The following is an 18,802-nucleotide window of genomic DNA, read 5'->3' as shown; positions in this document are numbered from 1 at the left end:
GTGCTCTTCCTCCATACAATATAATTCTCATTTTTCATTTGCTTAAAAAACGTCACATTTTATTTTGTGCCACCATACTTACTCGTGTAACTACTCATGAATAGGGTGGCTTCTGAGTTCATCCCTGTTTGGATCCTAAGGAATGAATGGGGCTAGGCTAAATGCTAACACATTCACAACGCGCTGTACAAAGATTAAGTGCACACATTGAATAAATTTAAGTATGTATTAATTCGTCTAAGTTGAGTTAAGAACATAGTAAAATATTGCAAAACTGTGGTGTTTTCCTTTAACCCTGTATGAATTTCTTTATTCTGCTGAACACAAAAAGATATTTAAAGAAATTATGGACAGCACGCAGTACCTGTCAACTTCCATAGTATTTGTTTTTCTTACTATGGACGTCAACGGGTACGGTCAACTCACTGTGTGGTCAACCAAAATGTTGAGTTTTTATGTAAACTATTACTCTATAGGCATGCACGAATATAATCAAAACAACAATGGCGGCCTACATGTGTTTGAGCTGCACAAGATACTGAGTTTATTAACGAATTATCCACTAGTTTATCGATCGCAAATATTGTTTGTGATAATTATCACAAATTAATAACACATTTACAAAACGTAAATATAGCCTAAATGCGTAAGAGTTTGTGAGCGAGAAAGAGTGAGAGATTAGTAGTACACAAACTCGTTCATTTACAGCTTTATTGATTAATTTGAATCAACACTCACATCCTGTTCATGGATTAACAAACTGTTGCACTATGAGTGTGTATTTGTGTTGTGTAACTGTTGCACTGTGTGTTTGTGTCTTATACCGAACACAAGCTATTGGATTAATGTTGGTCAGTCAGTGCCAGGATTCACGTTCTGTTTCTGGAAGGGATTTTGCTCTTTATTCCATCTATGGTGGTCAAACCGCGAGCCGTGACTCACAGACGTGAAGTTATTTTAAACATTCAGACGGTTTCTGGATTTAACTGCAGAAAAGAAAAACACAGACTTCACTGAAAGTGTGAAAAATGTTCGCTGGATGATTATTCGTTTGAGTATTTAATCATTTACCAGGAGCTTTAGTTTATCACCTGACGAGTCATTTGAGGAATTTAAATACTGGTGACCCTTGACCTTACAGAAGGACTGATCCATTACTATACCGATCAATGCCTTTCAAACAGTCTGATTCATTTAGACCAAAAGCTGACAGATGGGACCACAAAGAGTAAACAAAAGCGAGAGAGATCACACATTTTACCATTTTAAAATGCAATATAACTTGAATTACTCATACGAAATGTTAACTGGAACTTGTTAATTGAATTAAACACACAACCGGAAACAGGAAACAACATCCACCCAAACCACAAGCCCACTGTGGGTTAACATCATAGCGCTGTCATAAGATCTGTTTAAACCAAATGAGTTTTACATGAGGCGATGGGTCATGCAATAAATCCACATCAAAAACCAATGTAATAATCTCAGTGGCTGTATAATCATATCCAAGTTATTTATTTTAATACCATTAAATATTGCGATAGCATCGTTATTGTGAGTTTTATTGGCCATGATCATTCATTTAAATAATATCAGATTTTTACTAAAACCGCAAACAGAGATAGCATTAGAGACGAGTGAATCTGAGCATTATAGTTGGTTAAGTGCACCCATTGGTCTCTAATGGAAAGAGTAAATACTTGCCTCTCGCCCTTTGACTGATGACGGGAACAAGAGGCTTTTTAGACCAAACAACACATTATTACAGCTCACTTCCAGACTTAGTGGGTTTATACATCTGAAAGTAGCACATATGCTGGCAGAAACCCTGATTAAAGCCCACGGTGAGGTATGTTTGGTGTCCCTGCTGCGTCCCCACTCACTGAGGGTGAGACACTAATGAGGGTCCTCAAGTTCCCTGCTGAGTGAACATCTCACTGAAACCTACACGACAGCAGCACTGGATCCTGAAGGTCACGGATTGTTGGAAACGGCTAAGTGCAAGTTATAGTCTTGCGTAAGGTCTACGACGTAGGTTGTGCGTATACTTCTGAGTTGCCTGAAGTGCACCTCGCAAATGTTTTTACAGTACATCCATTCTACGCGGACTGCTAGCGTTGTTATTGTAAACCGATGCAGAGCCAACGCCGTAGGACCTACGCACAACTATAACTTCACCATATTTGCAACTAGGGCTGTGTATTGCCAACAATTCCCCGATACGATACGTATCCCAATACAAGGATCCCGATACGATGCGCATCACAATACAAGACAATTTTGATTTACATTTTTGTTCAGAATTTAGTAACATTATTATTATTATTTTTATTATTATTTGTTTATTGTACATTGAATAAGCAGTGTTGTAACAGTTGTGTTTTTGCCATTTATTTATTAGCTATTAGAAATATTTAAAATCCCAGAGTTAGTACTTAACTTATGTTGCGCTTTCATACTGAACTCATTGACTTTAATGCGCGCGTGAGAGAGAGAGCGTGAGTATGCGGCTCACTATGCAGACATGTGCGCCATTGAGACAGACACGCAAGGTGAAAGTATACCCCACCACCTTTAACTCTACGTACTCCGCGGGACACATGCGTCCTTTCCATACGGATCACGGATCAACAGCAATTCTTCACGTTACTTTCAAAAGTACATCCGAATCGATACGGAAGGTGCTGTATCGATGCACGCATCGTCAAGCGTCCATGACGATGTATCGTCGTATCGATATTTTGAACACAGCACTATTTGCAACTATAGTAAAGGCAAATTTACGATCAACGTTCCAGCCGAAAGACGTTAAATTCGACATGAAAAGTGAAATTAAAAAGAAAAAAGTTTTGCTATTATAATCTTTCATTTTTTATTTACTTTAAGCCTTAAATAATCATGCTTCTCAATGAATTATGGTGAAATGAAAAGTTTGTCCAGTTTTTAAATAGTAAAACATCTTTAAATTGCTAAATAAAAATAAACAAACCGCATTTAGTTTTCTCAATCTGCTAGTGAGGAAATTTTGCAACAGATTACCAAACTTATTTTGATCTTCAATTTTAGACCTTGATGAATTTTAACATTATTCGTTATTAATGAAACAAGCCAGATGATATGATATACATGCATGTTATAGAAATAAACAAGAAGTGCCTAACTCAATAAGCGCACAGCTCGCACTGTATCAAGCAGGTGGTGTGAAAGCATTTATTATTCGATAATGGCATTAGTTGAAAACTACTTCCATAATCAAATATTGATTAGTTGATGCAGCCCTTAATTTTATTTGAATTGTATGCTTTTAAACTATTACATTATGTGTTTCTACTGTATAAAACTTTGTAAAACAAGCTTTTTGATCAAATGTCCAGAAATGACATTTCTAGATAAAAATACATGGGTACATACAGTAACATTCTAGAAGAGTTATAGGATATGAATGTGATAAAGCAATTTCTGACAAAACAGGACTGTGTTCAGTATCATAAACAATCTCTTTCATACTTTATGTCTGGCCACAGTCCTGATTCCCTGTAGATAATCTGTGGTTCTAGCCTAGAAATCTAGACGCACCCTAGCGGCCGCAAAATATATTTGCTGCCAGGGTTTAGTCTAGGCACTCACAATACACTTAACCGGTCCAAAAACCAAAATTTGGTCAGGCCAATCACATCGTGTGTAGCGTCTGTGGGGCGGGCTTAACATGATGACGACAGAGCTGCAACGGTTCCTACTTGAAAACAGAGAATGGCTGCTGCTGTTGGCGAACAGCTATCTTTTGAAGCGGCTTTGGCCGCGACTCTGGAGGACTTAGACTTATGTTTTTCTTTGAGAGAAGAGCAAATAAACCCTACTGAAGTCCTTTTTAAGCAAGAAAGATGTGTTTGGAGTTTTGCCGACTGGTTACGGTAACTACGTCACCTTCTTCGTTGCTCTGATCCGTCATAGCGCTATCCTATTGCGTGCAGAGGCATTTTGAGGGACAACCTTATATCCCGCCCCTTGCATTGAGCCGTTTGTGTGAAGAGTTGCCAGACCTTACATATTGATGTAGGTCTGGCTAACCAGGCTACTGTGGTTCTGCATCCACTTCCGATATGAAAGCAGAGAAACCTCAATTTTAAAACCACTTTTAAAATCTAATAAACCTACATCAAATTACTTTAGAGCACATAAACAGAGCCGTTCAACAAGAAAGGTAAGAGATACTCAGAGCAGGAGTGAAGTGAGAAAAACAAAATTAAACCATCATAACACAACATCCTCAGGAACCTGAACACATCAGGAAAAACTACAACTTCAGGAAGCCTGAGAGCGAACAGGCAACCACCTTATCACTAAACCAGTACAAGTTTATTAACAAAAGAAGATATGGTGACATAGGAAGGACATCAGCATTAATCTTGAGTATATTTGCTGAGACAGTTCAAACTTCTCTTACTTAAAAAGTTCAATAAATATCTGTGTGTTTATTATATAATTTGAATAAGAACATGTGCGCATGTTGGAAAGCTAAAACCTTACTTTTATTTCATCATAATAATTTTTAATACACCCCAATACTGCTGTATGACGCAAATAACATGCGGAGCGAGGCGAGATGCGGGAAAATTAACTGCAATGAACATCCATAATTCTAAGTCAATCTACTGCTGTTTTTCTTCTCTCAGTCAGTAGAAAATGTGGTTAACACCCAGTCATTCATGGACAAAATCATCATAAACCGTGAAACCGGCATAATTTAGAAAAATACCTTGTGTCAATTTTTGGTCATACCGCCCAGCACTACGGAATTTTCTCATCCCGTATCCCGCTGGCAAAAAATATCGATACTAGAGATTAGGGCTGTCACTTTTCGTTCGAAAATCGATTGCACAATCGATCGGACCAACCAAAAAAAGTTTCGAAAACGAAAATAGGCAATCGATTTTAACCAAATATGTACACTATTAATTTTAAAAGAATTAAACAGTTAAAAATATAGATGTAACAAAACTCACAAACAAGCAGAAAAAGAAAATAAATAATTCCGAAAGTGCAGTAGGTGTGCGAAAGCTAGACAGAAAATACCCAGCAATTTTACGCACCTATAGTTTCACGCTTTCAATCGCTGCATCTAGTGTTTTGCAAAGAAAATGGAGGACAACGTCAATAAACCTGTGCAACATGAGAGAGCGTCGAAATTGTGACCTTACAGGAGATTATGAGTTATGACAAGGAGCCACCCTTGCGAGCTGACAGCAACCCGCTTTTGTGATGGAAGATTGGCAGTACGAAATACGCAGCTGGCAACGAAGTACCCGAGTTTCCCTGGGACATCAGTGCGGTCGGAGTGCGTCTTCTCAACAGATGGACAATGACAATGACCCCTAAAATGTTGATCGACTTGTTTTCCTGACCAATAATTTGTAATGGCCATAGTCTTTTAGCGCATTTCATTATGCCTGCCTAGTGCTGCCTAAGTGTCGGTTACGTTTAATAAAAAAATACACAGCATGTTCTCAACTTCAAGTAAGTCTATTTAAAGTTTCATTTTTGAACAGTTGTTTGAAATGGATCGAATCATTATTTAAAATAATTTTTGAATTGCCTAAATCATAAAAGCAGCCGGTTGAAGCCTGCAGTAATGTTTTTCATTTATGGCAGCAGTCCACTCTGCATATTTTTTTAGAGAATGTTGCACTACTGTTGCTGTTTTTTATTCTGCACGAAACTTAATGACAATGAATAAGAAATATTGCTGACTTGTGCGTTTCAGGCGCTCTCTTTACATTTGTCTGTTATTTGGCGTTGAAAATGGAAACGTCTTTTTTAGACATGGAAAATCGATTTTACAATCGATTCAATGAACACTTATATATTAAAAATCGAAAATGATTTTTTCACAAAAGTGACAGCCCTACTAGAGATCGACTGATATTACTAGAGATTTGTTTCCCGGTATTTCCACAGATATTTAAGCATTTTCCCATTATCAGTAATCGGTTTTGTAAAAATCGGATTGAACAATAAACGACGCCATCTTGTGCTGGACTGACACTTAATCACAGCGTTTGAGGAAAGGAGACAACAAAAACAACAGCGTGCATGGCAAATATGATGCGACCTCATTAAAATGACTGAGTATACTTAACATAACAGCCATTAATGCACAGATGAGATGCGTTATAAATGCCTGATATGCAATATATTCAGCTTGACTGATCATGTTGACCCATCAAAACTAGGGCTGGGTATCGATTCAGATGTTCCAGATCGATTCGATTTTGATTCACAAGCTATCAAATTGATTCGATCTCAATTCAATTTTCGATTCAGACTTTTTTTTTGATACTCGGTTCTCGATTGTGGGAAATAAAAACGCTGAATTAAATTTGGTTTTCTGTTATTTATGCTTATTAGCAGGCTTATAAAATCATGTTCATATTGCTGTTCACTCACCAGGTTGAAGGCTGAAACACAGCCATCGCATGTAGCTAACAAGATTTACCCTAAGTTACATTAACAATTAGGGGTGTCAACAATAATCGATTCGGCAATGCATCGCAATGCGGGCATGCACGATTCAGCATCGATGCCGCAAAGTGCCATAATCGATTATGTCACTGTTTATTTTCTGGCCTCGAGTGGACAATAAAGTTGTGAAGTTTACCGTGATAGACGGGTTAATAAAAACGCACCCTTTTCAATGGAAAGTGGACATATGGGCACATTTCGGATTCTATGAAGTTAATAGGAAACTAGACAAGACTTCTCATCTCAGGTATATAATTGTCATTGTCTTAAAGCTGCTATAAGCTTCCGTTTTTGTTAAGAATAGTTGCACTTGACTTTACTACTTGACTGATTAAAAATTTGCCTTGTTGTGTACAGTAGAATTCTGATGCATCGCAATGCATCGTAGAATCGAATTGAATCGTTACCTGGTGAATCGTAATTGAATTGAATTGTGAGGGCAGTGCCAATGCACACCCCTATTAACAATTACTATTTTGCTAAAACATCTTAATAAATAAATATGGATATTAATTAATTATTTAATACCTCTGCGAGCTATCACAGTTTGATACAGTTAATGCCAGAGTAAAAGCATAAACAGCGCAATGTTTATCAATGTATTATTCTAGTGATATTATTCATTAAATTAATATTATTCTTCACTCTTTCAGACCTCTCTATTTATGACTTTGTATGCAAAGAGGGAGTGATTGTTAAAGAAGTAAAACAGTAAATGATAATCGGTTAAGCATATCAGTTTTTGGGCACATAAGCAGACAATTATTTGGTATTGGTAATAAAAAATTATAATCAGTCGATCACTAACCGATACATTACTAAAACTCAATATACAGACTAGCCCTAGTACAAAGTATTAGGAAAAAAATCTTGAATGCTTCTCTATAGACAAGACAGAATACAATAGATACAATAGTTAAACACAAAATGTACAGAAGTATACAAAAAAAGGAACAATTGCTTGACAATAAAGTGACAAGATAATGCGTCTTGGATTTGGCATTTTTAAGTAAACTTTAGTATCTGTAAGTATTTCACAACTAAACAACGTAAAATCCCATAAAGCTTCACTTGTTCATAAGATTAAAATCTAGTAGATTAGTTGTCAACACACCCGGAGCTGACTGGAAAAATATCCCATACTCAAGACATGACACAAACTTCACACAGTCACAGAGTCTGTGACTAACTCAACATTACATATACACACTTACTAACACACAGACACACACACACAGAAACACTTCTGATTGTATCTAACAGACACAGTGTTAAGTGTACTTACTGTGTTTAAAAACCCTCAGGTCGAAACGACAGAGAAATATCCCAGCACAGCCACAGCTCAGCTTCATTGCACAAACGTTTCTTCACTTCCTGTTTCAAACCTTTCAAGCCCCACCCACGCCCGGCCGGCACTGACACGGCACAATGGAACACGAGGACAAATCAGGACCCAGGAGGCTGCTTTTGAGGGGTGTGGCAGAAATCTGGCCCATCTGCTTCGACCAGTGCTGGCAGACGCATGCCAGCGCCACAAATAAAACCTCACATCCGCAGGGTTTCTGAATGAATGAAATCCAACTGAGACTAACCGGATCTGACGAGATTCTTGCTTAAACGGGCCTCGAGGAGATGCCGTGACCCAGAATGACCAATGAGTGCAGAAAACCACCCTAAAACACCCGTGAGGCATCGGTTTGATTAAATCCTCAGTCCTGATTGGGCAATGTAAAGCCCATTATAACACATCAACTCCCACACTGTGCTGAATAATGGCAGGAAAGCCCATCTGCAGTGGCTTTTATCACGACTGGATGATGTGAGTGTGTTGGACTTTGGGCTTCAGGGGTTGATAGATTACAGATGAATAAATGAACAGAAAGACAGAGAAACTGAAAGTTAAAGAAAACAGACGCTCATTTGATAGGAATAGAGCATGCATTGCATCTATTGGCGCTTTTCCATTGCATAGTACCCCACGGTTTAGTTTAGTTTGGGTCGGGTCAGCTCACCTCACTTTGGCTCGGTTAGCTTTTCCATCAAGTTTAGTATCACTTCGCAGTGGAAGGGATTATAGGCGTGTCGTTATATTTGCGCTGCCTACTGCTGTGACATCATACACGTGAGAGCGTCGTTGTACATTCCCATACATTTATTTATTTCTCAGTTAAAATTGGCCACCACAAATAGATGTTTGCACATCGCGTTTATCACTACCTCTGTCTCACATGACAGTTTCTGTACAAACATCCGTGGAGTCAGTTGACGCGTTCTGCTGAGCCTCATTTAAGTTGCATTTAAGCATATATAGGGACGTGCGTGTCGCAAATGTGCCACCACAAACTGCAATTCTTGAAAAAAACTGGTATGGTGTTCCTAATTCTCAACCTGTGGATGTTTTTCATGGCTAAAAGGGAGTTTGAAAACTTACAGCAAAGCACAGATGACAACAGGTTTACTTGAGACAGCGCAAGCTAGCATGAAGGTAAAGCTAATCTTTTACATTATATTGATGACGCTGGTAGTGACGATTCTCTCAGACCAATCAGTGATCTACAGTGTTTTCACTAGAGCCCGAACGATATATCGGCATGCCGTTATTAGGCATTTTCCAAACTATCGGTATCGGCATTCATAATGGCCGATAAATGAATATTTTTAAAAAAAACGAAACAGCCTTCATTAGATTTTCTTACTGTTGGTGTTTCTGACAGAGCGCTCTGAACCAGTAGCTGCTGGTGGGGTCCAGATTTAGGCGTCTAGCCACTGCCTGAGTACAGTGATCAGCAATTTATATTTTGCTGTTGTTGTAATTTATCAAAACTTAACAGAATTTGTCTCCAGTCTTATTCAAAGTTATATTTATGAAATATAAATATAAAACTGGTAACTTTGATTTGGTTGTTGTTGTTTTTGTTCAAAGGCCTTTGCGTTTCTGGGAAAAAATATCGGCCGATATATCGTTATATCGGATTTTAAAACCAACAAACATTTGTATCGGTATCGCTCTTCAAAATCCTTTATCGGTCGGGCTCTAGTTTTCATGTCACGTATTAGTATCAGCTTGGGCCCCTTGGAATCCCAACCGAGGTAATACTTAAAAAACGATCGGGTACTAGACTGCATCCAGTGGATAAGCCCCCAAAAGTAAGCCAACCCGACCCAAACCAAACTGTGGGGTACTATGCAATGGAAAGTGTCATTTGACATGAAAAAGTAATCTAGGTAGGCAGCTCACTAGGTTTGGCAACAAAGGAGCCCAAACCAGCAATTTCCTAAGACCAACTAACCAGACAATGCAAATGAAAAATTTTAATTTAAACTCATTTTTAGAAATATACAAAATGTACAAATTTTAAGCATTATTGCTTATCCAATCCATTATCATGAAATACTTATAAATAGTATTCAGTATGAAAAGTCATGCAATACATACGATATACACCAGTGCTTTCCATTCACTTAATACGGCGCATCTTGTCGTGTCGTTTTATGTATTGGTTTCTCTTTTTTGTTGTTTTTTTTAAAACATTATCACTTGAGTTTGCTTTAGGGTGCCATTTAATATAGGCTGTAGATTTCTTAATGTATTTATCTATTTTAAAACATGGTCGCTGCTTGTAGTTGGGGTTAGAATTGGGGTTTGGTAAATGGTAAAAAAAAGAGAGAGAGAAAACAATACATAAAACCACATGTAAAGATGTGCCGTATTAAGTAAACTGGAAGTATTGGGGTATCATATGCACCCAAAATTGGAATTTGGTGTATGTATTGCACGACATTACTGCGTGCTATTTATACGCTAATAATGAGAATTGGCTGCGTTTATCCCATCATTTAGCAAGTTACCAAATTTTTTATCAGTATCGTGCAGCCCTAGTAAAACTACAAATCTGTGTGACTAGACTTGAGAAAGCTCCTGTAGTTTTGTCTCTGATAAAATATCATGCTGGTCTCATTTAACATCTAATGGGTTGTGATGGCTCCAGAGAGAACATTAGTAAGAGAAAAGCTTATTCAACCCGCTTTTTAAATAAGCTTTTATTCTAAATACACAAAACATCATAGTAATGGATAGAAATTTCAAAAGAGCACAGATGAATATGGGTTCAGCTAACCTACACAATGACCACAAAGAGAACCAACTGCGTTTTGTGAATAATGGCTTAAATTTAGCTCAGTTTGTCAAACAAAGTTATTGTATAATCTCCACAAGAATATTTTGCTAAGGTTGTATGGACTTTTCTTGTGCCTTTTGTTATTTCACAGCTCAGTCCTCATTCACTTACATTGTGCCGATACATATAATCAATGTACTCTTTTCTGTTGCTCCTGGTTCCACCAAAGATGAAAGGCTTAAATTCTTATTTACTCCTGACAGAATTGATCCATATTTGCTAAAAAGCACCACCATTTATTGAGGAAACTAAATGGCGAGTCATATTGGTGTCTCTGACTAACATCCCTGAATGATTTCCCATGTGTGATATTCAGTCTGACACCACTAGCATTATCAGACACACTTTATATAACATCTTTTAATGCATCTAAACTCCAGGCACCGTTTAAAGAATTATGCAACTCGCATTATAGCCGTCTGAGTAACGCTTATATAAAAGAGGAGAACCTGAGAAATAATAAGACAGGTATGACAAACATGTAAAACACACCAGCAACTTTTATGGTCAAATGAACACACACAGACAAAATGACATAATTTCTTCATATACCGCAAACATGTTTCACTTCCAGTTTTTCTCCATTTAACTTAAAGGCAGAGCTAGGGTTGTGCCGATAGACGATTATATCATGTATCGACAATCATCAGACATATGGCCAATAGCGGGCTTTCACGATAGTTGCCAATAGTTTTATTATTATCATCATAGTTTCACATTAACATGCATGCACATTGCGTGCTTTTCTCGCATTAGAGGGTTGACTTTGCGCGAGAGAGCTTCTTGGACTTTTGTCTTGGACTTTTGTTTGGACCCGAAAGCACGCGGCATGGACTCCTAGCACTTGAACTTGTAATACGCATGACTCTGACTCTTCCTTGCACATGAGCTTGTAATACGCACGGCACTAACATTTTCTTGCACTAGAGAGGTTATTGGGCACTCCCATGGCGCGCCCGGGCTTTAATTACGTTCTCGGATTAATGACATCAGTTTTAAAAAGGTTGCGTGATGACAGTGTTGCGCTTAGAGTAAATCAGCTTCTTTTTTGTCCAGCAATCAAGTGACTTTAGGTAAAAATTAACAAATAAATAAATGAGTAAACTATTTCCTCCCCCCTGATACTATCGTGTATTGCCGATCTTACAGGCTGACGATAGGATGATCTCAAAATGAAAAGCTTTACATCCCGTTGTTGAGAAATATTTGTACAATGCTGAACCATATTTTTAAATCATGTTTTAAAGATTATCTGACCCAAAATACAGATGACTCAATGAAAGCTCTAGAATAACATTTTTATAAGATGGCATTTCAGAAGATTAAAATTCTGACAATTCCTGGCCATTCAGGTCATCAGCTAAACATTTAGAAAAATTTAAGCTATTATAGAAACCTAATAGTAACACAAGACTTGTTTTGCATTTGTTATGGCAACTCAGAAGTGTTGAACCCTTAGGAGATGCTTGGCACGCTGTCAGCACCAAATAAACTCTATAATACAACAAGGCATGTGTGCACTTAGCTATATCTCATTGATTTAAATCAGAGATTTATCTGTGTGTTATTTATTCGCATAGATCAGTGAGTGGACTTCATTTCTGCTCTGACAGAAACAAAACCCAGCACAAACTACAGCGCGCTCACGTATTAATAACAGTACATCTAAATAAAGTGCCATTTAAAGGTCAGACGAAGAGCAGACATCACATTAGCCTTCAGGAAGAAAATTTAGACCGCAGAAGCTTGAAGGACAACAGTGTAAACAAAAACTATAATCAATAATGTGCTCCATGACTGTAGGCTTACATTTTATTATCGGCATGAACTTTTCCCCTAGAACCAACCAACTATTCACACAGACCTCCAGATCTACAGGAACCGACCCGAGTTTTGTTTAAATACATCAGTTAGAGAATACCGTAATAATATAGATAACATGTTAAGCTTAAGCATATCTACTAGGGCTGCATAACGATTAATCGCGATTAATCGTTTGCAGAATTAAAGTTTTTGTTTACATCATATATGTGTGTATACTGTGTATAATAATTATGCATAAATAAATACACATACATGTAGACATTTAAGGCGTATTTACATGTGTATATAAATTTTTATATTTATAAATAATTTATATTATATATAAATATTTAATCTATAAATATTTTTTTCTTAAAATTATACATGCATGTGTGTATATTTATTTATACATAATTATTATACACAGTACACACACATATATGATGTAAACAAAAACTTTTATTCTGCAAACGATTAATCACGATTAATCGTTATGCAGCCCTAATATCTACTTTACTTTCTTCTAAGTGCCTTAAGTCCGACATGTTAATCTGAGCATCTTTCAAAGATTCATGCCACCACTGTATCAACCCTGTCACCTTCAGTATTTGTACTTTCCATCACAACACCCAAAAGTTGTGTAAAACCAGACAGCTGTTGTCATGTATGTGTCCAAAACACATAAAACATGCAGTGTATGTGCCATTTGAGGTTAAAACCAGTGGATCTGTGAATCAATAACACAGATTTATATCCTCAACAACACAAGCAAGGCCACATCTACACATCTGCTGTCAGATTTAAAGGACACGAGGATGAATGGCATCACTACACAAACCACTTCTCATTCACACTTATGCATCTGACAGATGCTTTGCTTTTATCCTTCTTTTTATCAGTATGCATGTTCCCTTGGTATCAAACCCATGACCTTTGTGCTGCTAATGCAATGCTCTTCCTATTGAGCAACAGGAACACAACTCTTCTCTTAAATGTTAGGGATCATTTCCTTTTAACATTGTAATCTCTGTAAAACTGGTTTATCGGCAATGATGACTGGGGAAGGAAACCGCATGACTGGTGTGTGCAAAACATATTACGCCACCCAGACACAAACACAGGCATGCACTTGCAAAATGCATTGCACACAAGTACGTGTATAATGTTAACTTGCATACAGACACACAAAAAAGTACTCAAAGATATTCAGTCAGTCCCACAAACATATATAACATTCAAACATACATGCATGCGCGCGCACTTTGACAGGTCCCGCATTACAAAGTGTGTTGTCAACATACACCATGCGCAGTGTGTGTCTTTCATTTACCCTTCTTATTTTCCACTCACACACACATACAAGTGTAACAATCGCAGATGCTTTGACAACCTCAGTTTAATTACACTCACGAGATGTGCCACGCCATCCGTCCCTTCACACGAGACAAAGCAAAAAGGTCACAAGAACGCAATATTTAAACATTTACTCACTTATCATTGTATTTGCAGAGACTCTCTCCCGTTCGTCTCATTTATGTCTCGGTTAATCCAAAAACTCGGTGAAATATCGCAGAGCACGCGCGAGTCCTTCAACAGTACTTTCTCACGCTTCAGTCTAACGTACTGTAGCGAGTTAGAATTTCTGATTGACAGCCGCACGGGCCAATGACAGAGAAGCATATAAAACCCAGCGACCCGTCCACAAATAGCAGCCAATCAGATGATCCCGCAGCCAGAGCTCTGCTGTTTCCATTAGCAGGGTAGGTTGCGTTTGTTGAGGGTGTGCAGTAATGTATCGTGTGTAATTCACGATGGAAAAAAACATTTTGCAAAACTTATGACAAGAAAAGCTGTAATAATATACTTTTATTGTTTAATACATTTAATAACAAACACAAATGTGATTACAGCCAAGAAAACATTTTAGTCCCTTGACACATAAAATGTATTGTGGTACCGTGCATACTTATACAAAAAAGCCAAATATATTTCCCCACCATTAAATATAATTTTACATATCTTAAATACACTGTAGTATCATGGTACTATGTTGTACTTTGGACAAAGCATGCTTTATAACCTAAACATCAAATGCAAAGTACATGTTTACTGTAAAAACATTTACAGTATGTGTGATTAATTTTTTTTTTACAGAATATTTAGACAAAATGGATGAATATGTTAATTTAACTAGTGCACTTGTAGCATTTCTATACAATTGTTTAACAAATGCATAAAATATATAATAACATAGAATCACTTAGGTTCACATTTTTTATTTTTTTTAACACTTGTTTTACTGCCCACTATCAAAACATTCGTTGTGCATTTATTCATATCATTCTGCTTCACTTCTGCATTCAGTTTCTTTATTGTTTAGCAAGTTATAATGTGATTTTAGATATATATCACATGACCTAAATCATATGTGTGTAATTTTGTGATGTTAAAATACTCTGTCCTGCAACGAACCAAGATATCCCTTAAAACTGTAAGAACATTGCTCTTTTAATTTGAACATCCTGACATACTGCAACACTCGCTCAAACAAAAGAACGACTTTGATCTGGAATTACAACGCAGTAATTTTTCCACCTAGGTCTAAATATATCCATCACACCTTTCAATAATATTTACATAATAACATATTTGCAAACAGCTTGATACAGTATCTAATTTCACGGTGTGATACCAGACAACTGAGCCACCTCCTTTAAAAGATCTCCAGCCTCGTTCCTGTACTTTGGACTCAGTTCTTTAGCTCTTCTCGCCTCTTTGAGGTTTTCCTTTAGATTGTCAACTAGCCTTTTACGTTCTTGATGACTTGATGTAGCGTCTTCGACCTGCTTGGTGATGCTTTCTTCATCTTGCAGAACCGAGTCAATCATTTCCTGGAGTTTAGTGCCTCCAGACATGACACCCTTGGCAGCTTTGCTCAGCTCTGTGATGTTCATCTGCGTCCGCTTCAGTTTGTCTGGAATTTCAGCCTCTGACCTCACTACAAGGGCGAAGTCATATCCTTTAACCTCCAGAATGATAAATGATTGACCTAATAGATGGAAAAGAGACATTTAAACATTGAAAACTCTAAAAATGTAATGAATGCAGTATTTAAACATTGCATAAGGGCCATAATTAAATAAAGCACTGACAAACCAGCTTTAAGGAGACATGGAGATCATCATACCATAAGACTTATAAATGAATGATTATTATATTCAGGTACATTGCAGAAATTAAATGTATATACTAGATACACTTTTTTTATAATGATATGCGTTAAACATTGCAGCTTCATTGTGTTGGGTTAATGCTGTTATTATTCCTCTAACACAGATTCTCTTAAAATGTTCTAATGTGTTTACTGGTGCCCTGCAGGCCATGAGTCATATGTGAGGTCTCACCATGTTCCTCTTTCATTTTTTTCAGGCACTGTGACATGCTGTCATTAGTGGACAACTTGTAGCGGTCTGAGATGCGCTGGAGCTTTTCCTTCATGTGTTGATATTGCTCCTGCTGTTTGTTGAATATTTCCGAAATGTCCTTGAAGCGCTGGTCGAGGTCAGGAATGCCGACGTGCCGGGCAGTAAAGCTGCCTGTCTTCTGGCCTGCAAGAAACATGAGGCAATGGTCTAAACTAATGACTTGCATATGTCCAATACTTAATAAAATTAAGACCTGCAAAAAATAAACTAAAACCATTAGTCTGACCATTAGAAGCAGCAGCTGGGTGTCGCCTTGCAGATTCTGGCTGATTTTGTTCTTTAGACTGAAGCAACGGTTCTCTCTAGAAGTGACAAAAGGGAACTTAATAAATGCGCACATCTGAAGAATTCAAGTGGAAAAAAGTTCTTAAGTTTTTTTAAGAACTTCTGAATAATTCTTCTATGGCCCTGCTGTGAAAAACTTTTTGTATCACTTTAATTTTATTACAAAAATTAACTCAGGAATCACATCCTCCTTTAAAATATTTTTAGTAGGCTACATTGCTTTGATGGGATTAAGCAAGTAGCCTACATTGCATGAGAAGGTACACATTTTTAGTATGTGTGTTCCCTGGGTTCGAACCTATGACCTTTTGCACTGATAGCACTATGCTCTACCACTGAGCTATAATAATTGTATTAAATCATAGATTACTATCGGGGCATGACTAGATTAAATAAATCTCGCAAGATTAATAATGTCACAAGATTTCTTGTGAAGGTGAAATGTTGTCTCCTGATTTCAGCATTACGTTGGGTTTGTGGCAAAACCTTTTACAGTGCATGCATTATAATTTATCTTTACTGCATTGTGCTTTTTTGTTTGGCTTTCCAAGTCTGAGACGTCTTGTGTCGGTCTGTTGATCAGTGTCAGAAAATCAGTTTACATGATTTAGGACAGGTTTTAGATTAAGCCAGGACTAGGCCTTATTTATATTAGGACAATTAAGTTGTTTTTACTAACATATCTTACAAAAACACATTGCTGCAGTGCATCTTGTAATAAAATAGTGTGATATATTTTTTAAAAATAGGTCAGTGCAAGCTGTTTTTAGTTGCGTAAACATTCATTTTAGTCTGGGACTAAGATAAGTACTGCCTCTTAATATCTGGATGTTCTCACTCAAGAATGACAGTGGATGTATCATTTCTATTGTAAAGAAATTGAACAATTTAAATGGATTAAAACGTTGTTTGGCCAAAAGTAAGCATTTTCGCAGTCTAAAATGAAATAAAAAATTACAATCGCTAGTCCGATGGCGCCCTCTGCAGGCATTTGTTGTAATACATAATGCTGTTTTTATTTTATATCATGTGTTTACTTGGTTTGCTTTATTTGAACCCATTATTATAACATCGTCACTATCATGTTATTTTAAAGGTCATTGCTCACTTGGGTGTATTTTTATTACCGAAAAATATCAAATTACTTAATTAACAAAAAAAATGTTAGGGACAGTCCTAGATAAGTTAAAACACTTCAAATTAATGTTATTGTATCATTGAGGATTTCTTACACAGTCTCGTGGAGTGTCTCGTCAAACTCCTAATAATTAATAAAAATGTAATAAAGCAAGAATAAGCAATCTTCCATTCTGTAGTATTATTATTTTCACATTTTTCCTTGTTATTGCATTGTCTGCTGCACTGATGACCTACTTTTACAAGACTAAATCAAAGGCTTGTTCTAAACAACTGGGGCATGAAAACAGTGTAAGAATTACAAATATACTAGATTAACAGTAAATGTATTCATATAATACATCTATACTCAATCTTTTGTGTTTCTTAAATCTTAAAACTCTCAACAAAAACAATCAAAGCGTTTTACAGACAACTTTAATCAGACGTTAAGATTTCATGTTTACACAAACGCTTTACATTCCAATGAACTTACAAAACCTCGCGGAATAATCATGAAAAAGTTGTCATACCTCTGCGTCTTCATTGCGAGAGGAAAAACAACATCCCATTTTTCACTTCATAGGAGTTTGCGTTTCCTTAAAAAAAACTTAAAATGAAAGTTTATTGTGACATGACGTCGCAGTCATATGGTCAAGTGCACGTGAGACAGGTGCGTCACACCTGCGGTAAAAATTCCTTTGTTTGTATTTCATTTTTTTCGCCTCGTGGTTTAATTTCTGTGCTTCATTGTTTTTTCAACAATAGAAATAATCCATACTGAAAGATCAGTCATTAAGTTTTATGTGCTACTAGAATTTAAAATGTGGGCAACCCTTTAAGCACACAAATAAGTTAAGTTTCAAATTGATTTTAAAATTTTAATGCATATAGTGCCTACGAGGTAATACATTTTATTTACTTTAACGTATTTAAAGCTAATTATTCTATAAAGTTTTATCCATTTGCCCGCATTTTATTTTGCACGAAATAACAATTCCCTGTTTCGGTGTCTAGGGGGCGCCATTGAATCACTTTAATGAGCTCTGCTCGCCCTGACTGTAATGACAGCCTTTTTCCTCTTTCAAAGCCTTTAAATCTTACAATCTTTATTTTTAAATGTGCTATTTAATTTCTCAGATACTCTGTTCTGTCTTTTCTGGTATTAACTTTGATACACATTCATGGCAAATCTATTATGATATTTATAATTATAAAACATCAAGTCAGTTCATAACAAATCAAGAAACATGCTGTGAAGATTTAAGATCTGTCAGGTGAGGCTTCATACTGGTATTACATCAGAACACCTGCACTATAGAAATGTGCACAAGAAGCATTCAGCTCCTTACAACACTAGAAAATTAGGCAGCTCACTTTTTGCATTCGAAAAGACAAATATTGTCTGGGTAA

At 36.8% G+C, this 18,802-nt stretch overlaps 2 protein-coding genes across 4 annotated transcripts in view; both read right to left on the bottom strand.

The window, feature by feature from the left end:
* Positions 1–14,142, bottom strand: part of hycc1 (hyccin PI4KA lipid kinase complex subunit 1) — a 32,064-nt gene extending 17,922 nt beyond the window's left edge. For 2 of the 3 annotated variants that reach the window (XR_010543728.2, XM_065284654.1), the window contains exon 1: positions 13,995–14,142. The gene's annotated coding sequence lies outside the window, so the exon portion shown is untranslated. Of the gene's footprint in view, positions 1–7,807; positions 7,909–13,994 lie in introns of those variants that run through there. The other variant, XM_065284659.2, reaches the window with a different exon arrangement.
* Positions 14,143–14,354: 212 nt separating this feature from the next.
* On the bottom strand, positions 14,355–18,023 carry LOC135771417 (uncharacterized). Its single transcript, XM_065281657.2, has 4 exons — positions 17,923–18,023; positions 16,215–16,290; positions 15,908–16,111; positions 14,355–15,552 (listed from the first exon to the last, which is right to left on the bottom strand). The coding sequence occupies exons 1-4, from the start codon at positions 17,959–17,961 to the stop codon at positions 15,182–15,184; spliced, it is 690 nt and encodes a 229-aa protein (XP_065137729.1). The 5' UTR covers positions 17,962–18,023; the 3' UTR covers positions 14,355–15,181.
* Positions 18,024–18,802: the final 779 nt, after the last annotated feature.

The sequence above is a fragment of the Paramisgurnus dabryanus genome, chromosome 19 (genome assembly GCF_030506205.2).
Source record: "Paramisgurnus dabryanus chromosome 19, PD_genome_1.1, whole genome shotgun sequence".
NCBI lineage: Eukaryota > Metazoa > Chordata > Actinopteri > Cypriniformes > Cobitidae > Paramisgurnus > Paramisgurnus dabryanus.
The sequence above is the reverse complement of the archived record's forward strand: the minus strand, read 5'-3'. Positions and strand labels throughout refer to the sequence as shown.